This window comes from Phyllobates terribilis, unplaced genomic scaffold (genome assembly GCF_046119375.1).
Source record: "Phyllobates terribilis strain yellow unplaced genomic scaffold, ASM4611937v1 Scaffold_1__5_contigs__length_1240528914, whole genome shotgun sequence".
Taxonomy (NCBI): domain Eukaryota; kingdom Metazoa; phylum Chordata; class Amphibia; order Anura; family Dendrobatidae; genus Phyllobates; species Phyllobates terribilis.
The window spans coordinates 813577196-813601425 of NW_027362761.1; the positions used below are offsets into that span (position 1 = coordinate 813577196).

At 47.4% G+C, this 24230-nt stretch overlaps 1 protein-coding gene across 1 annotated transcript in view; it reads right to left on the minus strand.

Annotated features, from left to right (window-relative positions):
* The window catches only part of PPEF2 (protein phosphatase with EF-hand domain 2), a 104796-nt gene that overhangs the window by 43140 nt on the left and 37426 nt on the right, over nucleotides 1–24230 (minus strand). The window contains exon 10 of the mRNA XM_073655213.1: nucleotides 13789–13938. Within this exon, the coding sequence (XP_073511314.1) occupies nucleotides 13789–13938 (150 nt within the window). The remainder of the gene's footprint in view (nucleotides 1–13788; nucleotides 13939–24230) is intronic.

The following is a 24230-nucleotide window of genomic DNA, read 5'->3' on the forward strand; positions in this document are numbered from 1 at the left end:
CCACTTTTTCATTTTTATGAATCAATTTGTGAAGCACCTGGGGGTTCCAAGTGCTCACTATGCATCTAGATAGGTGCCTTGGGGGGTCTAGTTTCCAAAATGGGGTCACTTGTGGGGGAGCTCCAATGTTTAGGCACACAGGGGCTCTCCAAACGCAGAAAGGTGTCCGCTAACAATTTGAGCCGATTTTCCATTCAATTTGTTAGCGGACACCATGTCGCGTTTGGAGAGCCCCTGTGTGCCTAAACAGTGGAAACCCCCCACAAGTGACCACATTTTGGAAACTAGACCCCTCAAGGATTTTATCAAGGGGTATAGTGAACAGTTTGAACCCAGAGGTACGACAGAGAATTTGATAACATTAGCTCATCATATTGAATAAGTTGTCATTAGTCTTGAGCGCAAGTGCTCGCTACTTGAGTTTGCATCGGGTACTCAGGTATGCACCATGTACTGCGTGTGTCCGAGTGACATGCTCGAGTCCCTGCCCCGCATGTTTCACGGTTATTAGACACCCAAAAAAAAACATGCAGGGATCGCTCGTGCATGGCAGGCAATCCCCGCAAAGTATTTTGGCCGCGAAGCATATGGGGCGGAGACTCGAGCATGTCACTCAAATACCCGCGATACTCAATGCATACCAGAGCACCCGATGCAAACTCAAGTAGCGAGCACTTGTGCTCAACACTATCGTCATCTTTTTTTCTTACTTTTGAAAAAAATCCCAACCCCATCACAACCCTAACCCCAACCCCAGCCCTAACCCTAGCACAACCCTAACCCTAGCACAACCCTAACCCGAGAGTTTATTTTTTACGCCGGTCCTCGTGTGGTATAAGTGATTAGACGACTTTATTCTTCGGGTTGGTGCGATTACAATGATACCAGAATCATATGGGGATTTTATGATTGACAGCTGTCACACACTAAAAGACGCATTTTTTGTAAAATCTAGGTATAATTTTTCCATATTTTGGCAGACAGTCATGTGATGGCTTGTTTTTTGCGGGATGAGTTGACATTTTTATTGGTGCCATTTTCAGGCACGTGACATTTTTTGATCGCTTTCTATTCCGATTTTTGGGAGGCAGAATAAACAAAAACCCACAATTCAGGAATTGTTTTTTTTTTTATTTTTTATTCTGTTCCGCGTGTGGTAAAATTGATCAGGTAGCTTTATTCTTTGGGTCAGTACGTTTACAACGGTACCACATTTATATTGTTTTTCTATGTTTTGGCGCTTTTACACAATAAAAGCTATTTTATAGAAAAAATTATTTTTTTGCATTGCTTTATTCTGTGAGCTATAACTTTTTGATTTTTCGGATGATGGAGCTGTATGGCAGCTTGTTTTTTGTGGGACAAGATGACGTTTTCAGCGGTAAAATTTTTATTTATATTCGTCTTTTTGATCGTGTGTTATTCCATTTTTTGTTTGGCGGTATGATGATAAAGCATTGTTTTTTGCTTCGTTTTTTTAATTTATTTTTTTACCGAGTTCACTGAAGGGGTTAACTAGTGGGACAGTTTTATAGGTCAGGTCATTCTGGACGCGGCGATACCAAATATGTGTACTTTTATTGTTTGTTTGCTTTTTTTTCATAATAATATTTATTGATGGGTACATTATATTTTTATTTTTGGTGGATTATTTTTTTTTTATTTTTTTTAAATATTTTTACAATTTTTTTTCTTTTTCTTTCACTTTCTGGGAGTTTTTACACTTTTTTTTTACTTTGTCCCACTCTGAGACTTTAACTTTTTTTATTCTGATTGCCTGCACAGCATAGGGATGGAGCACCATCCCTGTGCTATGCAGGCAGTCAGCGCTGCACAGTGAGAACATTATGTGGTCGTGCACTGCGCATGACCAAACAATGTTCCTGCTGCCTGGTGACCCGGATGTTGTCATGACGACATCAGGTCGTCATGGCAACACTCGGGAGGCCGCGTCAGACAGCGCTGGAGGCCGGAAGAGGAGGTGAGTATACCGATCACCTCCCCTTGCCACCGCAATGCTGCGATCGACTTTGATCGCAGCATTGCGGGGGTTAATGTGCCGGGAGCGGTGCGGGACCGCTCCCTGCACATAGTACCGGGTGTCAGCTGTGACAATCAGCTGACACCCGGCGGCGATCGCGCCCGCACAGCCTGTGTGCGCGCGCGATCGCGATGATGTACTAATACGGGTCAGGCTCTTAAAGCCCAGGGCACTGACGCGTATTAATACGTCATGGGCTGTAAAGGGGTTAAATTCTTAGTGGGGTTTTTGCTAAAATTGGTCAGCCGTTGGACTCACTGCATACCCTATAACTGTATAGCAGACTCTCTCCTTTCTAACGGGAACATGTCGTACCTTGTTACTGTGGTCCTGCTCCGTGTGTCTTTAAATTCTTAGTGGGGTTTTTCCCAAATTTTTGCAGCCCTTGCAGTCACAGCATGGGCATTACCACTATAGGAGACCCGCTCCTTTATAATGGGAACATTTTTTTTACTGAGACCCTCCTCTATGTCTCATCTAAGGGGTATTGGGTTGCGTCCAAATTTTTGGCAGCCCTTGTAGTCACTGGATATGCAATAACAGTATAGGAGACGCACTTGTTAATAATGGGAACAACAAAGCATAGCCTGGCCTTTTAAGAATAGTAAGGGCCGTCTGATGTCCCTATAAAAATAGGCTTTATGAATTTCAGAGTCCCTGCATCATAAATAAAACAGGATATGTCTGATGATATGTCACACACCACATTGCCAGATAAAGTTGTAAAATGTTAAAATGACATTTCCCGGTGAATGCATTTGTCTTAATAAAAAACGTAAAAAAACCAAAACAATAGGATCTTTCTTTAGTATAAAAAACAGCGTCACCAATTTAACAACAATGTAATCACATTGTTCAGCTCATGCACCTCCTCCTCCATCTCCGAAATGACCACATCAGTCACAAGCTGACAGCACTGCAGCACTGCCTTGGCCAAGCGGCAACAGGCTGTGCTGAAGATAACATGCTTAATTGACAAACCGCCCAGCACTGCAGAATTGTTGAAAGCTGTAACACAGCAGCCTGATCTGTGGCTCTCACCACTGAACATACAGCCAGACATGGTCGTGTGTGACGGAGAAATGACAGCCGGGGTAGATACGGTTTCCCTCTATGCCAGTCTTTTCACCGAGCTAAAGAATATGGCTGTGGTGAAATACAACTGAGAAGCTGTTTCAGATTGAAAAACATTGTGCCCACCAGAGGATTTGATTCTGAGGGCTAACCTTTCTCCCCCGCTCAAGAGCCCCATAGCAGCTGCAAAATTAGCGCTATCATGAACTCTCCTGAGGTAGAAGCCAAGGCACACCAGAGGATTCCCTGGTGGGACCGTCCAACCCTGCCACGAAGCAGTCCTGGCTAAGAAAAGTTTGTGGAAAGGTTCCCGGACACTCTATGGCTGCTTTTTTACTGAGGAGGAAACACATGCAAACATGGGGAGAACATACAAAGTCCTTGCAGATGTTGTCCTTGCTGGGATTTGAACCCAGGATCCCAGTGCTGCAAGTCTTCAGTGCTAACCACTGATCCATTGTGCTGCCGTTCACCCTCTAATATCTAACAGGCTGGAGAAACTTGCACATACTGCCACTCTATCTTCAGCTCCTTTGTGAGAAAATGTATTTGGGCAGCCACTCAGTCTACCAAATAAAATTCCTGAGAAGGAAATTGGGGATGGCTTCGCTACTGGTTCTGGGGGCAGTGCTAATACCAATGCGTCGTACCATAGTTTACTGGAAATATTCCAGGCTGGTAGGAGGCAAGCAAATTCCCACAGAAAAGTACCAGCAGTAACGTTCAGGGACCCGCGCTTGTAGAAGACGGAGACAACACCGGAAGAAATAGTGATGGCTGGGGACCGAGTATGGACACGAGGCATGAGGCATGTGGTTGTGAAAAGCTTCCACCTCCACGAGCCTAAAAGGCCACATTTCAAGTGAAAGCAGCTTTACAGGTCTTCCTGTGAGAAATGACATGCAGGGTAGATAGGGTTTCCATCTATACCAGTCCTTTCACTGAGCTAAATACAACTGTCAGCAAAAAAAGTTGTGGACTGTCTCCATACTCTCCCTGGCCACATTCACCTGTCCACGTGTTTGTGGTTAGGCGGTCCTTCCCAGTAAGTGCACTGGGGAGGGCACGGGTAATGTTGTGGGACCCGTGCTCGTGGAAGGCGGAGGCGATACCGGGAAATATAGTGGCGGCTGGGGACCGAGTATGGACACCTGGCCGCCACCGGCATGAGGTTGTGAAAAGCTTCCGCCTTCACGAGCTTAAAAGGCCATATTTCAAGTGCAAAAAGCTGCCCAGAAATCTGGCAGTTTAGTGTTGCGGCCTGTGGGTGGGTGGGTGGCTGGCAGCATACTTCCACTTGCATTCCAAGTAACAGAAAACTAAGCAGATGGTGGCCTCTATCATCATCATGGCCTCACCTCGGCACTATGAACTCTCCTGAAGGAGAAGCCAGGGCCCGCCGGAGAAGTCTCCGGTTCTCTGGTGGGCCCATCCAACCTTGCCGAAAAGCAGTCCTGGCAAAGAAAAGTGTGGGGGAAGGTTCCCGGACATTCTATGGCTGCTTTTTTAATGTGGATCGGCCATGCTTAAGCATGTTATTTCTCAAACCGCACTACAGATCAGGCCATTGTCCAACTCTGTATTCAAGAAATGAAATGCGCAAAGAAAGATGTGTGTGTGTCAAAGCACCATCGACAAGGGCGAGTTGATTTTGGACGGGCTGCCATTGCTTCTGCAACAAGCTGCATTACAGGACTTCCTGTGAGAAATGACATGCAGGGTAGATAGGGTTTCCCTCCATGCCAGTCATTTCACCGAGCTAAATACAACTGTCAGCAAAAAAAGTTGTGGACTGGCTCCGTACCGTCCCTGGCCACATTCACCTGTCCACGTGTTTGTGGTTAGGCGGTCCTTCCCAGTAAGTGCACTGGGGAGGGCACGGGTAATGTTGTGGGACCCGTGCTTGTGGAAGGCGGAGGCGATACCGGGAAATATAGTGGCGGCTGGGGACCGAGTATGGACACCCGGCTGCCGCCGGCATGAGGTTATGAAAAGCTTCCGCCTCCACGAGCCTAAAAGGCCACATTTCAAGTGCAAGCAGCTGTCAAAAATTTGGCAGCATAGTATTGCAGCCTGTGGGTGGGTGGGTGGCTGGCTGCATACTTGCGCTTGCATTCCAAGGAGTGGGGTAGGGACAACTGAACGCTGCAGTGGGACAAGGACGTGGACGGTGATTGTTGCAAGTCTGCAACGACAGGTTCATGGCGGGAGGCATCTTCGCATGCGCCAAGAATCACTTATGATGGGCACACTTTTAGGCAGTGACCTGGGAGTCAGAGATGCTTCCAGAGGTCTTCCCCATGTTGTTCCCATGACTTTTCAGCACTGTATGCATGTGTCTGATGATGTGTCACACACCATATGGCCAGATAAGGTTGTAAAATGTTAAAATTAATTTTCCTGGTCAATGCATTTGTCTTGGTTGAAAGGAATGCAAAAGTGCAAAAACGCATCAAAAACGCTACGTGTGAACATAGCCCAAGGTGTGGAGGAGTAGTTTTGCTTTTGGTTATTTATTTTGCTTTATATATATTGTACATGTCATGGAAAGGATGTTCCTTAACTTATTTCCCTGGAAAATCTATTTTGGTTTCATTTTGGTATGTTTTATTGTGAGTCCGTAAAAGTGGCGTAATACCTCTGACAACGTTGTTGACAGAAGTGACCTGGGAGTCAGAAATGCTTCCAGGGGTCTTCCCCATGCTGTCCCCATGTCATTTGAGCACTGTTCCCATAGATTTTGGCAATTTTTAGGCCCTCTGCAGACCGCCGGGGGGAGCCGCCTAAAAAATGCTCGAGTTTCCCTTAGACTTACATTGGGCTCGTTGCTCGGGTCGAGCACCCGAGTTTTCCAATTTGCTCATCCTGAGCAACGAATACCCGAACATTTTAGTGCTCGCTCATTACTATTGCTTAGCTCTATTCCTCCCATTCTATATACAGTGCCTACAAGTAGTATTCAACCCCCTGCAGATTTAGCTGGTTGACACATGCGGAATTAACTTGGCATTGTGACATTTGTACTGTAGATCAGCCTGGAAGTGGGAAATGCACTGCAGCAAATTTTTTTTTTTTTTTTTTTTTTTTTTTAAAACGTTAAAAGTTAATTCAGAGTGTCATTTATTATTCAACCCCTCAAACCACAAGAATTCTGTTTGGTCCCCCTAAAGTATTAAGAAGTAGTTCAGGCACCAAGAATAATGAGCTTCACATGTGTGGATCAAAGATCTCTTTTGCCAGCCTTTTCTGACTATTTAAGACCCTCCCCAAACTTGTGAACAGCACTCAGACATGGTCAACATGGGAAAGACAAAGGAGCATTCCAAGGCCATCAGAGACAAGATCGTGGAGGGTCACAAGGCTGGCAAGGGGTACAAAACCCTTTCCAAGGAGTTGGGCCTACCTGTCTCCACTGTTGGGAGCATCATCCGTAAGTGGAAGGCTTATGGAACTACTGTTAGCCTTCCACGGCCAGGACAGCCTTTGAAAGTGTCCTCCCGTGCCGAGGCCAGGCTTGTCCAAAGAGTCAAGGCTAACCCAAGGACAACAAGGAAGGAGCTCCGGGAAGATCTCATGGCAGTGGGGACATTGGTTTCAGTCAATACCATAAGTAACGTACTCCACCGCAATGGTCTCCGTTCCAGACGAGCCCGTAAGGTACCTTTTCTTTCAAAGCGTCATGTCAAGGCTCGTCTACAGTTTGCTCATGATCACTTGGAGGACTCTGAGACAGACTGGTTCAAGGTTCTATGGTCTGATGAGACCAAGATCGAGATCTTTGGTGCCAACCACACACGTGACATTTGGAGACTGGATGGCACTGCATACGACCCCAAGAATACCATCCCTACAGTTAAGCATGGTGGTGGCAGGATCATGCTGTGGGGCTGTTTCTCTGCCAAGGGGCCTGGACATCTGGTCCGCATCCATGGGAAGATGGATAGCACAGCCTACCTGGAGATTTTGGCCAAGAACCTCCGCTCCTCCATCAAGGATCTTAAGATGGGTCGTAATTTCATCTTCCAACAAGACAACGACCCAAAGCACACAGCCAAGAAAACCAAGGCCTGGTTCAATAGGGAAAAAGTCAAGGTGTTGGTGTGGCCTAGTCAGTCTCCTGACCTTAACCCAATTGAAAACTTGTGGAAGGAGCTCAAGAATAAAGTCCACATGAGACACCCAAAGAACCTAGATAACTTGGAGAAGATCTGCATGGAGGAGTGGGCCAAGATAACTCCACAGACCTGTGCCCGCCTGATCAGGTCTTATAAAAGACGATTATTAGCTGTAATTGTAAACAAGGGTTATTCCACAAAATATTAAACATAGGGGTTGAATAATAATTGACCCACACTTTTATGTTTAAAATTTAATAAAATTCAACTGAGCAACATAACTTTTTGGTTTGTAAGATTTATGCTTCTGTTCATAAAACCTACTCTCGTTTGCAGTTTGAAGGCTCTAACTTATTTGCATCTTATCAAACCAGCTAAATTTGCAGGGGGTTGAATACTACTTGTAGGCACTGTATGCTTTTTTCATTTTTATTGCCCAGATGTAGTACTTTGCATTTTTCCCTGTTGAAAACCATTCTGTTAGTTGCTGTCCACTGCTCCAGTTTATTTAGATCTTTTTGAATCCTCTCTCTCTGTTCTCTAGTATTAGCTATCCCTCCTAGCTTTGTCTCATCAGAAAATTTAATCAGTTTATCCTCAATTCCTTCATCTAAATCATTGATAAAGATGTTGAACAATACAGGACCTAGGACAGAGCCCTGTGGTACCCCACTTGAGACATTCATCCAACTGGATGTGAAGCCATTTACGACCACTCTGCCAGTTATGAATCCACCTAACAGTTGCCTTTAAGAGGCTCTTCTGTCCTCCACTCATTACCTGTAGCACTGGCACCTGTTTGAACTTGTTAGCAGTATAAAAGACACCTGTCCGCAGCCTCAAACAATCACACTCCAAACTCCACTATGGTGAAGACCAAAGAGCTATCAAAGGACACCAGAAACAAAATTGTAGTCCTGCACCAGGCTGGGAAGACTGAATCTGCAATTGGCAAGCAGCTTGGTGTGAAGAAATCAACTGTGGGAGCAATAATTAGAAAATGGAAGTCATACAAGACCACTGATAATTCCCGTCGATCTGGGGCTCCACACAAGATCTCACCCCGTGATCTCAAGAACGGTGAGCAAAAATCCTAGAACCACACGGGGGGACCTAGTGAGTGACCTGCAGAGAGCTGGGACCAACGTTACACAGGCTACCATCAGTAACAACACCCTACGCTGCCAGGGACTCGGATCCAGCAATGCCAGACGTGTCCCCCTGCTTAAGCCATTACATGTCCGGGCCCGTCTGAAGTTTGCTAGAGAGCATTTGCAATGATCCAGAAGAGTATTGGGAGAATGTTATATGGTCAGATGAAACCAAAGTAGAACTGTTTGGTAGAAACACAACTCGTCGTGTTTGGAGGAGAAAGAATGCTGAGTTGCATCCAAAGAACACCATACCTACTGTGAAGCATGGGGGTGGCAACATCATGCTTTGGGGCTGTTTCTCTGCCAAGGGACCAGGACGACTGATCCGTGTACATGAAAGAATGAATGGGGCCATGTATCGTGAGATTTTGAGTGCAAACCTCCTTCCATCAGCAAGGGCATTGAAGATGAAACGTGGCTGGGTCTTTCAGCATGACAATGATCCCAAGCACACCGCCAGGGCAACAAAGAAGTGGCTTCGTAAGAAGCATTTCAAGGTCCTGGAGTGGCCTAGCCAGTCTCCAGATCTAAACCCTATAGAAAACCTTTGGAGGGAGTTGAAAGTCCGTGTTGCCCGCGACAGCCCCAAAACATCACTGCTCTAGAGGAGATCTGCATAGAGGAATAGGCCAACATACCAGCAACAGTGTGTGCCAACCTTGTGAAGACTTACAGAAAACATTTGACCTCTGTCATTGCCAACAAAGGATATATAACAAAGTATTGAGATGAACTTTTGTAATTGACCAAATACTTATTTTTCACCAAAATTTGAAAAAAATTTCTTTCCAAATCAGACAATGTGATTTTCAGGATTTGTTTTCTCATTTTGTCTCTCATAGTTGAGGTCTACCTATGATGTCAACTACAGGCCTCTCTCATCTTTATAAGTGGGAGAACTTGCACAATTGGTGGCTGACTAAATACTTTTTTTCCCCACTGTATATCGAAAATTACCTGACAGCGCAATGGCACCCATGCACCCCATCAGACTCTAGCATATAACCTAAGGTCTAAAATAAAATAGAATACAATTCCTAAACTTAAAAATCAAATACAGCCCAGAAGACAGCTTGCCCTAGGAACCCCAATAATGAACAGCAACAGACAACAATTCCTCAAGGGGTACTCAGAAGTACAGATAAAGTCCGTATATGAAACTTGAGAAGTACAGGGTAGGCCATTTATATGGATACACCTAAATTAAATGGGAATGGTTGGTGATATCAACTTCCTGTTTGTGGCACATTAGTATATGGGAGGGGCAAAACTTTTCCAGATGGGTGGTGACCATGGTGGCCATTTTGGATCCAACTTTATTTTTTTCAATGGGAAGAGGGTCATGTGACACATCAAACTTATTGAGAATTTCATAAGAAAAACAATGGTGTGCTTGGTTTTAACATAACTTTATTATTTCATGAGTTTTTTTACAAGTTTATGACCACTTATAAAATGTGTTCAAAGTGCTGCCCATTGTATTGCATTGTCAATGCAACCCTCTTCTCCCACTCTTGACACATTGGTAGCAACACCGCAGAAGAAATGCTAGCACAGGCTTCCAGTATCTGTTGTTTCAGATGCTGCACATCTCGTATCTTCACAGCATAGACAATTGCCTTTAGATGACCCCAAAGATAAAAGTCTAAGGGGGTCAGATCGGGAGGCCTTGGTGGCCAATCAACTGGCCCAAGTCAACCAATCCACTTTACAGGAAACTGTTCATGTAGGAATGCTCGGACTTGACACCCATAATGTGGTGGTGCACCATCTTGTTGAAAAAACTCAGGGACGAGCCATCTTCAGTGCATAAAGAGGGCAACACATCATGTAGCAATTTCAGATATCCAGTGGCATTGAGGTTTCCATTGATGAAGAATGGCCCCACTATCTTTGTACCCCATATACCACACCATACCATCAAGATACGAGATGTGCAGCATCTGAAACAACGGATACTGGAAGCCTGTGCTAGCATTTCTTCTGCGGTGTTGCTATCAGTGTGTCAAGAGTGGGAGAAGAGTGTTGCATTGACAATCCAACAAAATGGGCAGCACTTTAAACACATTTTATAAGTAGTCATAAACTTGTAAAAAACTCATGAAAGAGTAAAGTTATGTTAAAACCAAGCACACCATTGTTTTTCTTATGAAATTCTCAATGAGTTTGATGTGTCACATGACCCTCTTCCCATTAAAAAAAATAAAGTTGGATCCAAAATTGCCAACTTCAAAATGGCCTCCATGGTCACCACCCATCTGAAAAAGTTTTCCCCCTCCCATATACTAATGTGCCACAAACAGGAAGTTGATATCACCAACCATTCCCATTTAGTTTAGGTGTATCTATATAAATGGCCCACCCTGTATATTTCTCCTGATATATAACTATAATGTACTAATGCAATTCAGACCAAATTGGTGGCATATAATAGAAGGTAATATCCAGCAAGTAAATGCTTACTGTATTGATAGTCTTTCATTGTAAGACAACAGAATACCCAAAAAATCAGACCCTCAGACGTATGCCCTCCAAAAAAAGTTCCTGGTCCATACAAGCTGTTACTACATGATTTTCCCATCTTGATTACAGTTCTTCAGGGGACTAGATATGGGTTTGGTACACTATGTCCATCAGAAAAAAGTAACAGCACATCCTTGTATGAGGTGCAGCACCCAGAGTAGGCATTTGAAGTGTAAAGTGTGGTGTCTTAAAAGCCCTAGCCCTACATGTGTTATTAGGTAAATATAGTGATTGTGACGATACAACTTAAAATCTTAATTAGCCAGACGGTTAGATTTGTAATCGAAGAGAAATACCTTATTGTGTTTTATTAGAGATTGCAGGCTGTGTTTTATTAATGCTCTGCTTGCTCATCAGTTTATGTACACTAATTTAACTTGTAAAGTGTCCAGCATTCCACTAATCTCATTAGTATCTCAGGAGCCTCTAACCATTGCTCAGAAATCTAAATCTAATCGTCTGGCTAATTAAGATTTTAAGTTGTATCGTCACATTGCTCCCCCAATCTTAATTAGCCAGACATGATAGGATCCCAATCATCCTTTTCCACTTTTTGGAGACAGTTCATCAGCATGTTTTTAAGCACAGACACGAAGGAAAGAGGTCTCACGTTCATGAGATCTGGCAGAGCCTTCACCACAGGGAGTCTCACATGTAGACCCAGGTGATGCGGTCTACCGGAAAAAGATACCTCCTCTAATGCATACTTAGCTTTGGGGGGGGGGGGGGGTGAGAGCAGTTCTGCCATTCAGGGGCTGAGCCCAGAGAACAGAAGGGATATGTGTTTTTGTAGCAGTCAAACTTGAAAAACAGAGAATCAAGGAGCATCTGAAAGACTTTACAAGGATAATGAGATACATCCTTCAGGACAGCAGATGGTTTGCATGGCATTACCCAAAGAGACACAGATTTGTATTCTATATGATTCTAGCCTAAGGGTACGGCCCTCACTGGAAAGATATGGATCTGCTCCATTAACCATAAGGGAGACCATGGATACATTTTGGGGAGACCAGGTTGGGACGAAGAACTCACCTGGACCCATGGATATGTTGTTTGGGGTTGCAAGGAGGGACCCACCGGTCGCCTGCAACCCACGGAGACATTTGGTGAAGCCAGATTGTGACCCACTGGTAATCTAGCCCTATGAAAACTCTTGGAGAGGCCAGGTTGGGCCCCTCGGGTCTTCTGGCCTTGTACCTCGATGGACTGCTAGCTTCCTAAACTTGTCATCTGTGGGGGCCCGCCAGAAGCGGGGGGCCACTGGAAACATAAAAAATGGAAACATACTGCAAGGAAACTGTAACATCCCTGGCGGCATGCTTGCGTGGCTTACCATCTCTCACCATGCAAGACCACAATTTTACCTATCAGGCCAGGCTGCACACTTTGCTCCAGTACCTGCTGTTTGTATGTCTCTTGTCTGCTGGCTTAGGGCGGCGGCGCTGTTGCTTCCTGATTCTTAAAGCTACAGTGTGCGCAGTCCTAATGCGTCCCCAGCCTATTGCTGTGAGTCACTGGATACTTAAACCCCCTCCACCCAGTAGGAGGTGCCTGAGCAACACTTTCTTTCAGTGTGTTCTGTGCAACTTAGTTGCCAGGTCCTTTCCTGTATCTTGTCTGTTTCCGCCACCCTGGGGGCTGTATACCCAGGCCCGTTACCTGTGTCTGTGACTTCTAGTCTGTTACGCCACCCTGGGGGCTGTATACCCAGGCCCATTACCTGTATCTGTGACTTCTAGTCTGTTTCCGCCACCCTGGGGGCTGAGTTCCCAGGCTCGTTCCTGGGTCAGTTCCTTGTCTGAACAGTGTCCTAGCTCGTTTCCTGTTTGTCTCTATGTTCGAACCCTCCCTTTTCCAGCAGTGTCTGAACTTGCACCTAACTCCAACTCGTTGTCTCTGCACTTCTGTTTGTGAGTTTTGTGTACACTCGCTACTTCATTGTAAGTACCTTGTGTTTATCTGGTTCTGCTTGTTCACCGCACCTGCGATTTTGCTTTGCTCTGCTTGTTCACCGCACCTGCGGTTTTGCTCTGCTCTGCTTGTTCACCGCACCTGCGGTTTTGCTCTGCGCTGCTTGTTCACCGCACCTGCGGTTTTGCTCTGCGCTGCTTGTTCACCGCACCTGCAGTTTTGCTCTGCTCTGCTTGTTCATCACACCTGCGTTTTTGGTTTGCTCTGGTTGTTCACCGCACCTGCGGTTTTGCTCTGCTTTGCTTGTTCACCGCACCTGCGGTTTTGCTCTGCTCTGCTTGTTTACCGCATCTGCGTTTTTGCTCTGCTCAGCTTGTCTACCGCATCTGTGGGTTTTGCTCTGCTCTGCTTGTCTACTGCATCTGCGGGTTTTGCTCTGCTCTGCTTGTCTACTGCATCTGCGGGTTTTGCTCTGCTCTGTTTATCTACCGCATCTGCGGGTTTTGCTCTGCTCTGCTTGTCTACCGCATCTGCGGTTCTGTTCCTGTGTTCCAGTCTGTACTGGTCCCTATTCTGCCAGCGTTCCTACCTGCCAGTACCCGCCTGTCTGCATACCAGCCGTGTCTGCCAATACCCACCTGTCTGCATACCAGCCGTGCCTGCCAGTTTCCACCTGTCTGTATACCAGCCTAACCTGCCTGTTCCTGCATTCCCTGGTGTGGGTCAACAGCTGTGACCGGGGTCTGACCTGGAGTAGCACCTGGTCCCTCTGCTCTGTTCCTCCCTGGTTCACGGAGTCGACTGAGCCGCCGTGTGACCTTGGTCGGACTGAGTTGATACTTAGTTACGCCCCTCCAGGCACTCCTCGGTTCATGGTACAGGGGGATCACTAATCACGCTCACGCCAGTTAGTCCAGGCGTGTGCGTAACAGAAGCTATCTTTAGGTATTATTAAGTAATGTGTTACCTTGTGTCGTTCAATCTTTGATAAAATCTCCAAATTTGTAGAGTCAGACACTCCTCCATGTGTAACCAGTACTTTTTGATCTATTATTGTAGCCAATGGAAGCCAGCTAAAAACATTTTGCAGCATTTTCAGAATTTTTTTCCCATGAAGCTTTAAAGGTCACAAAACAAGAAGATTCTGTTAGAAGATTTCCAAGATATCTATTATCTTATATTATAATATATCTTATATAACATGGGATATGTTGTTTCTTTGCACTCTTGTATATATGTATAAGTGTATAACACTTGTTATTGGTGGTCCAATACACTTATTTGGTCTCTCTTGCACTATTTATACAGTGACGAGCAAAAGGGTAATAATGTTGTGAATTTTTGACTTTCAGGCTCCAAATCTTACCATTCACTACTGCTGCGAACATGAGACTACCATCATTTTATAGACAATCATCTTGGCTATCTCATACATAAATTTGACTGGCAACTATTTGGCATATGATTAGTTATGCAAATTCTTGTCATGTCACTGCATTGTTACTGTTTTGCTCCTAAAAAATCCAAATTTTAATATTTATTATTTTGTTAGTATTTTGTAAATCCACCTTTGGCTTTCAACACTGCCTAAGTCCTTCTGGGCATGCTCTCGATCAGATTCAAACATGTCTCGACCGAAATCTGATCCCAGGTCTCTTCTACATGTTCCCAAAATTGATTGACTTATTTGGGTATATATACAGCTTTTTCTTCCACTCTACCCACAAGTGTTCAATTGGGTTGAGGTCTGGGGACTGTGGGGGCCAATCCAGCACCTCTACTTCATTGTCATTGAATAATTTCTTCGCCAATCTCGATGTATGCTTTGGGTCATTGTCCTGCTGGAACACTATGTTGTCCTTTTCATACCCATACTACTCGAGTGTACCAAGTAACTCGTCTTGTGGGATACTCACATATATCTCAGTATTGAAACCACCATTGATCCTGATCAATTATCCAATGCCTTTGGCTGTGAAACAACCCCATATAATCAGGCTCCCTCCACTGAATTTGACAGTTCAATTTCTCAATCTATTAGCCCCTTTTTTCCTTGTTTCTTCCAGATCTATTTGTACCCATGAGAGCCTAGTCTATTGACTTTTGTCTCATCGCTCCAAATCACCCATTTCGAATCTTCCACTGTCCACTTTTCATACTTTTTTGCAAACCTGAGCCAACGCTTTTTATGACAATATTGAAGTTGAGGCTTCTTCGCCTTTATTTAAGCCCTCATTCCAGACCTCTGTAATGGACGTCGCATGGATGTCTGTGATCTCACTATTACGAAGCATACTATTACGAGCCACCTCCACTGCTGTGTTTGTCACACCAGAACTGATAGACCTTGTGATGAGCCGACTTGTTGACTCCAATATACTGTATTGCCTGGACTCACACCTCTTGGCTTTGAATGCATGAACATACTTCATTTTATATTTTTCCAACTGTCATGGCACTCACATGATACAGTTTGACAATTTTCTTGGCCGAGAGATCACTATTGATGAGCTGGATGATGCTGTTTTTCTTTTCTTGGGAAATCATTTTCATGGCTGCTCCTTGATTTGAATCAGTGACCTTTCACTTGGGAATCAACCTAATAACACACTGACCTATTAGGGAATGTGAGAACAGGTTGTATCTTGTAGCATACGAGAAGAAAAAGATTTTTCCACCCCCAGGAGCAAAACAGTAACAATGTATTGACATGACAAGGATCTGCATAACTAATCATATGCTAAATAGTTGCAAGTCAAATTTATGTATGAGATAAGCAAGATGATTGTCTATAAAATGATGGTAGTCTCATGTTCATGGTGAGATATGGAGCCTAAAAGTCAAAGGTTCAAAACATTAAAACATTGTTACCCTTTTGCTCGTCACTGTATTTATGTCATTGGTTTCTGTAACACCATAAATCAATATAATATCAGAACATTAATGGTTAAACTGGTTTCACTTAAACGAGCATGTGACTTGTGCGTTGTACTGTGCGTCGTGATGTCTGTGCTATACCGTGGAACGCAGAGTTATGCAATTCCTATACACCGATACGGCATAGGGTGTGTACTGCGATGACATCATCGGAACCAGTAGTATTCTAAACAATACACGTGAATAAGACATAGTTTGGGTTTAGTTTTCATTACGATTAGGTGCACGAGCACCAAGATTGGCCAAAGGATGAATGACTTTTGGCACACTAAGAGTGTGAAATGCATGTCGTGGTATGGTCATATATTGTTTGTTTCGTGTAACTATCCATTATATGGATCATGCTTTATTTAACATACTACCATGTATAATGCACACAATTGCATAAGCATAATATTTATTTATTCTAATTGATAGATCTACTATCTTGCATAGTTTGTAATACATTGACTAAATGAAAAAGTACTTACCACACTCTTACCACTATATGCCGCTTATGTGTGTTTGTATTTTCCTGGTATACATATACTTTAATATCATGTAATATGTTTTTAATATTTCTAAGAAATAATATATATTTTATTAAGGGGAGGGTGGTACATGATTTGCAAGATCTATAGTTTATCTGACATCATCTTACTTGCATTGCTGATCAATTTTCAGATTTCCAAGAAGGAAACCATGCACATTTGTGCAAAATAACAACTAAACCCTTAGAATTTGATGAACTAGACCATTTTTGAAAGAGAGAACCGTTTTCCTCACCCTAAATTTATTGTTCTACCTTCTCCAAATACTAGCACTAAAGTTATAACTTCGTCAAACATGTTTTAAAAAATAAAATAGAGGAAATTTTGGAATTAGATGCTTATATTTACTGGTGAAGAACTAGAGGTTTCACTATTATAAGATTTGGTTCATTGCCATACCACCTATACTCAATGACCACATATACCGTACCTACAGTATATGTGGCACCCCAGGGGTCTGGTTTCCACAGTAACAGCAATGTTATGTCTGAGAGCAGGTGGGAGGTCTCTTGGTCAGGAATCCTATGCATGCCACACCTCCTGCCCAATCCTGGGAGGGGAAGAACTTCCCCTATATAAACCTAGGGCTGAGGCAGGGTTAGTGAGTAGAGAAGAAGTAGAGAAGAGAAGCAGCATAGGAAGAAACAACAGGAGCTCTGTGGGAGCAGTGCTACAAGGAGTCAGGGGCTGGCAGCTGCAGAGCTCGCCCTGACTGAGAAGTTATCACCGGACCCGGAGTCCGAGGCTGTGGGGACTAACTCCTATCCAGCAGCAGAAACCGACCGGCAGGGGATTGCAAGTCCTCTGGCCCAGAAACCCGAAGGCACGGTCACACGCGTGGGACCAGCACCGCCGTCGTGGAGTGAAAGCTACTAGAAGGCCCCGAGTCACCGGCCATACGGGTGAGCACCACACGGTACACTCAGGGACGTGGGCTACTTATACCCGCCTCTAGCAAGGTAGCCAGAAGAGTATCGTTAGTTTGGGAGGCCTACAACTCCGCCTGGCCAGGGGAGATCCCATCTGCTCAAGGACTGACCAGGCCCCAATCGCTAGCCAGTACTCCGGGAGGGTCTATCTTTATCACCAGTAAAGACCCTGAACTACACCGTACCGTCTCCGAGTGGTTCCTGCTACCCCCATCATCCACGTCGGCTGCCCTGAGGCCATACCCCTCCCGTTGGGGGTTATACTATCACGCTGCACAATCCTACCACCGGCCTCAGCGGTCTGCCCTGCAGCAGCAGCTCCTTAGCTGTACTCAACGGGTGGCGTAGTCGTCCAACATCTACCGCTGATACAGCGCCACTTAGTCTGACTTCCTGGGCACGGACCGGATCACCGCCACGAGACTACAACCCTCAACAGATCCGGCTCCGGGTAAGCTCCCGCGTGCGCAACGCTGCGCGACACAGGCCCAGGGGCGCGTCAACTTTTGGCGTAGTCAGCAGGATCTCGTGCCCGCAACCACCGGGTACTGCGTGCCTGAAAAAGACTGTTCAAACTTACCTGTGGTGAAGATTCCCGCCACCCGGCGCCATCTTCCGCTTCCTTCCCGCCATCGGTGGAGTTTTCCCGCCATCCGGCGCCATCTTCAGCCTTCTTCCCGCCACACGTGGAGTTTTCCCGCCATTGGACGCCATCTTGAGGACGCCGCGCGGGAAGAAGAGGGGCGTGGACTCCGAAAGCGCGCGAGAACTGAAGCCCCGCCTCATGTCCGGACGTTGCATAAGGTCCTGGAAGGAGCCCAGCAGACGCCGACGTCACAGGAGCGCGACGGAAGGTCCTCAACCCTGACGATCCACTGCGGAGCCGCGGCCTACGGAAGAGGATCATCGCAAGGTAGGCCACGGTCCACTAGGGGGGAGAAGGATGTCGGATACGGAGGAGAGCTTCACCGCTTCAACCCCCGCCAGCGCCACCGCTGTTGCGGTCATGCCTTTCACCATGCCCTATATCCCGGGGGCAGTCTGGCTACCCCAGTACTCAGGGGAGTCACATACCCTGCATGACTTTAGAGAAAAGCTGGATAGCCTCTTCCAGGTGTACCCCCTCACAGAGGAGCAAAAAGTGAGCATCCTGGTGGCCCAATTAACCGGGGCAGCCCAAAGGGAGGTAAAGTCCTGGCCACCTGGGGGGAGGACTGTCGCAGGGATACTAACCCGGCTGAGGGACACCTTTGATACCCGCACCTCAGCCGAGATCAAGCTTAGATTCTACGGGTGCAAACAGCGGGCACATGAGAGTATAAGGGACTATGCCCTGAACCTACAAGAGGCCCTGAGAGCCATTAAGCAGACCGACCCTGACGGCGTGGGAGACGAGGACAGGCTGTTGACTGAACAATTTATAGAGGGTTTATATTGCAATGCCCACCGAACCCAGTTGCGGGCAATGGCCTTACAGGACCCTCATCTGGGATTTGCACAGTTCAAGGACAGAGCCATCCGGGTGCTTCGAGAACCGGCACCAGGTGGCGTTGTGACCCACAGACGCCCCACTACCACTTACCACCAGCAGGCGGCGCCCTAGTCGGCAGGGCCTGTGGGAGCTGATGCGCAGGCTTTGAACAATGACCCGGCTCCAGACCTGCACCATCAGGTCCAAGAGCTAGCTAAAAGCGTTGCTGCGCTAACCCGAACTGTGCAGTCTTTACAGGTTTCCACTCCAGGGAAGATCCAGCTGGCATCCGGACCGGAGGACATCCCGTGGCGTCGACCAAGGAGGACCCCACCGGCCAGAGGAAGACCCAGCGACCGATACAACGAGGACGGACGACCCATCTGCCGCCGCTGCAATCAACCCGGACATATGGCAAGGTACTGTCCTTTAAACTGGCACAACCTGGGGTAGAGGGCCAACCCCCAGGAAAAAGATCACCAGGCCCATCGAACTGGCGCGACAAATATGTGGGAGGACGTCCAGTCTTACCCGTGGTACTGGATGGCATTCCTATGAGTGCCCTACTGGACACCGGGTCACAGGTCACCACCATCCCGTACGTGCTCTTCAAGCAGTACTGGAATGACTCGGATATCACCCGCTACCCTGACGACGACTTGAGTATCATCGCCAGCAATGGTCAGCCCGTGCCACAGATTGGATTTAAAGAGGTGACCATTAAAATCGGTAGAGTCGAATTGGCAGCACAGGGACTGATCATTGTAGACATTGACAAACACGAGAGTCACCCAAAGATAACTCTAGGAACTAATGTAATTGAAAATTGTCTTGCAGAGGTGATTTTCCTTTTACAGCAGGTTGCCAAGAACGCCAGCTCCGGCCAGCAGCGAGTGCTCCAGAAAGAGATCCGGGCACTGATGCGACGGCAACAGCTAGAACTCTCCGGTGGTGAGATTGGTAGCGTGCGAATGTGTGACCCTTTCCCTATTGCCATGCCCCCGAAAAGTGAAATGATGATTTGGTGCCGGGCAGCTATTGGTCTGAGAGGTAGAGATTACCAGGCAATGGTAGAACCAGTTTACTCAGACAGTAGGCCCACCATTTTGACAGCATGGGGGGTGGTCAATGTACGCCATGGGAGGGTGCCCGTTCGCATAATAAATATCGGGAAGAGGGAAGTGTACCTGCCCCGGTATGCCACGCTAGCCAAATTGTATACCATCAATCAAGATTCCATACAGTCCGTAGAACCCTTGCCTCCATCTTCCCCGGAGGAAGGTAACGGCTCTAAGAAAACAATGGAGGACTGGTGTCAGCAACTACATTTGGGTACTGACTCCACTCCCTCACACCAGAAACAGGGAGTCTATCGGGTGGTTCAAGAGTACGAGAGAGTGTTTAGTAAACACCCGTTAGACTTCGGGCGAGTCAAGGGGGTAGAACACCACATCCCCATGGGAGACCATCCTCCCATAAAAGAGAGGTATCGACCCGTACCCCCTGCACACTACCAACACGCCAAGGGGATGCTTAGAGACATGAAGGAGGCTGGGGTGATCAGGGGTAGCTGTAGCACCTGGGCAGCTCCACTAGTCTTAGTCAAAAAGAAAGACAACACCATGAGGATGTGTGTAGATTACCGGAAAATCAACCGTATCACACACAAGGATGCGTACCCCTTACCAAGGATAGAGGAGTCTTTGGCTGCTTTAAGATCTGCTAACTTCTTCTCTACCTTGGATCTCACTAGTGGGTACTGGCAGGTTCCTGTAGCAGAGGCGGACCGGGAGAAGACCGCATTCACCACCCCGATGGGACTTAGCGAGTTTACCTGCATGCCGTTCGGACTCTGCAACGCACCAGGAACCTTCCAACTATTAATGGAGTGCTGTCTGGGCCACAGAAACTTCGAGACGGTCTTGTTGTACCTGGACGATGTCATCGTATATTCCAAGACGTATGAGGACCACCTGAAACACCTGGCGGAAGTGTTCGAAGCTCTGGCAAGGTACGGCCTAAAGGTGAAACCCTCCAAGTGTCACCTCCTGAAACCAAAGGTGCAGTACCTGGGACACGTGGTGAGCGCTGATGGAGTGGCTCCCGACCCTGATAAGATCACCGCAATTAAGGAATGGCCAAGTCCCTCCAGTGTAAAGGAAGTGCGGCAGTTCCTCGGGTTGGTAGGCTATTACCGCAGATTCATCCCCGGTTTCACCAAAAAGGCAGCTCCTATGCAGGACCTCCTGATAGGCCAGTCCCGGAAGGCCAAGAACCAGAAGCCACCCTTCAGATGGGAGAAGTTAGAAGAAGAGTCCTTCCGCCAGCTGAAGATGGCCCTCACGGGGGATGAAATCCTGGCGTACCCTGATTACAGCCAGCCCTTTATCCTCTACACCGACGCAAGTAACATCGGGCTAGGAGCCGTGCTGTCCCAGATCCAGCAGGGGAAAGAACGAGTAATCGCTTACGCCAGCCGAAAACTGCGACCCACCGAGAGAAACCCTGAGAATTACAGCTCATTTAAGCTAGAGTTCCTGGCAGTGGTGTGGGCAGTCACCGAACGCTTTAAGCACTACCTCGCTTCTTCTCGGTTCACCGTGTACACGGATAACAACCCGTTGACACACCTGGACACGGCAAGACTCGGTGCCCTAGAGCAGAGATGGATGGCCCGTCTGTCCAACTACGAGTTCACAATCAAATACCGGGCAGGACGCTCCAATACCAACGCGGACGCCCTGTCCAGGATGCCAAACCTACCGGATGTAGGAGAAGATCCAGAGGGACTGGAAGAAGTTGAACTCCCCGCGTTCCACCGTCATGGGACTATCCAGTATTCCCATCGGGTAAGGAGTAAGCAAGCCGCTACGTTTAACCCCTTGCCTCACTACAACTGGGAGGAAACGCAAGACAGTGACCCTGCCGTCCGACTGGTGAAGGAGATGCTGACTCGGCCAGAGGCTCGCCTTGACCCAGACGCTCCGGAGGAAGCCAAGCAACTGTGGGCTGAGAAGAGTCGACTGTTCCTTTACAAGGGGAAGTTGTGCCGCAGAATGGTTAACTCCCGGACGCATGAACTAATCTGGCAAGTAGTGGTGCCACGGAGAGACGCAGCCATGGTGATGGAGGCATACCACGACGGGGCTGGACACTTCGGATGGAAGAAGCTGGAGTTCCTGCTGCGCGGGCGGTTCCACTGGGTAGGCATGAGGGGAACCATCGAGAGGTGGTGCAGAGACTGTGGCCCGTGCAACCTAAGAAGGAAGGATCGTGCCAGCCAGAAGACTCCCCTGCAGTCCATCGTCACCCGGCAGCCGTTGGAACTGGTAGCCTTGGATCATGTAAAACTGACCCCAAGCAGAAGTGGCTACGTTTACGCACTAACCATCGTGGATCACTACTCCCGGTTCTTGGTTGTCGTCCCCGTCAAGGACTTAACAGCTCGAACAGCAGCTAGAGCCTTCCAGCAGCACTTCTGCCGTCCACACGGGTACCCGGACCAAGTGCTGACGGACCAGGGACCTGCCTTTGAAGCGGAGGTCTTCCAGGAATTCTGCAATCTGTATGGCTGCCGGAAGATAAGGACGACACCCTATCATCCGCAAACTAATGGACTTTGTGAGAAAATGAACCAGGTGGTAATGGATCTTCTGAAAACGTTGCCCCTGGAAGAACGCAGTCTGTGGCCTGAGAAGCTGCCCGATCTGGTGGACCTATACAACCACATCCCGGTAGGTTCCACCAACTGTACCCCGGCTTACCTGATGAGGGCAAGGCCTGGTAAGCTACCTGTTGACCTGGAGATGGGAGTCCTGACACCCGAGGACACTTCACTAGAAGCAGACTGGGACACAGAGAGGCAGCAGCAGTACCGGAAAGTACAGGAGAGCGTGGAGCGAAGTCTCTGTCAAGCTAGGGAAAGACAAGAGAAAACTTACAACCAGTATGCTCCCGCTGTTCCCCTGGTACCCGGAGAGCAGGTCTTGAAGAGGAAAAGGCGGCTCCACAAGTTGGACGACCAGTGGGAGAAGGACCCGTACATCGTACTGCCCTCAAGCCACGACAACCCAAAGGTCTGTACCATCAGTAAAGACGGAGGGGAAACCACAACCATTGTATCCCGGGATCACCTGAAGAAGTGTCCCGAACAGCTACGGAACCCTGAAGAGGAACAAGAAGACCCTCGACCCATAGAGGAAAGGGAAGACATGGTTAGTACTGTGCTCGGAGACTTCCCTCGGTCTTGGACTCAAGTCAATGGCGCAGTTGTGGTACCCGTACTCACCTTCCTCCAACCAGCATCCCAAGCACCTACGGAGCAACAGGTAGAGCTGGAAGAACAGCCGGTCCAGGAGGCAGAAGACTCCACACAAGCAAAACAGGAGGATCAACCCTCTGCTTATAGTGAGCCTGCCGTACCCCTAGTGAGCCAAAGAGCCGGTAGACAGCTGCCCAGTTTACCCTTGACAGCTCCTACACCCTGTAGTTCAGGGCTAGACAGTCAGCTCCGTAGGTCCACTAGGGCCACTAGAGGCCAGTTACCCGCACGTTGGAGGATTTGAAATTTATAAATTGTTTTATTTGTGGTTACCTGTTTTTCTTGTTGCTTGTGTATAATTATGTGTTTCTAGTTATTTATAGGAGTCCTTGGTGGATTTACCGGGAATCCTTTGTACATGGTTGGAGCGTAACCTAGGAATGGACTAAAGACTGTTAAGGACTCGGGGCAGGACAGACCCCTACCTGGTTACGTCTCCCTGTTTTGGTGAAATGGACACCTTGCTTTTCTTCAAAAACTTCACCCGGTTGCGGACACGCCGTGACCATCTTTATGTGTTTTTCTTATTGTATTATTATTGTTTATACCTTGTTATGTTTTTCTAAAAATATGTTTAGTCCCGGAGTACTAAATTTCACTAGGGGGGAATGTGGCACCCCAGGGGTCTGGTTTCCACAGTAACAGCAATGTTATGTCTGAGAGCAGGTGGGAGGTCTCTTGGTCAGGAATCCTATGCATGCCACACCTCCTGCCCAGTCCTGGGAGGGGAAGAACTTCCCCTATATAAACCTAGGGCTGAGGCAGGGTTAGTGAGTAGAGAAGAAGTAGAGAAGAGAAGCAGCATAGGAAGAAACAACAGGAGCTCTGTGGGAGCAGTGCTACAAGGAGTCAGGGGCTGGCAGCTGCAGAGCTCGCCCTGACTGAGAAGTTATCACCGGACCCGGAGTCCGAGGCTGTGGGGACTAACTCCTATCCAGCAGCAGAAACCGACCGGCAGGGGATTGCAAGTCCTCTGGCCCAGAAACCCGAAGGCACGGTCACACGCGTGGGACCAGCACCGCCGTCGTGGAGCGAAAGCTACTAGAAGGCCCCGAGTCACCGGCCATACGGGTGAGCACCACACGGTACACTCAGGGACGTTGGCTACTTATACCCGCCTCTAGCAAGGTAGCCAGAAGAGTATCGTTAGTTTGGGAGGCCTACAACTCCGCCTGGCCAGGGGAGATCCCATCTGCTCAAGGACTGACCAGGCCCCAATCG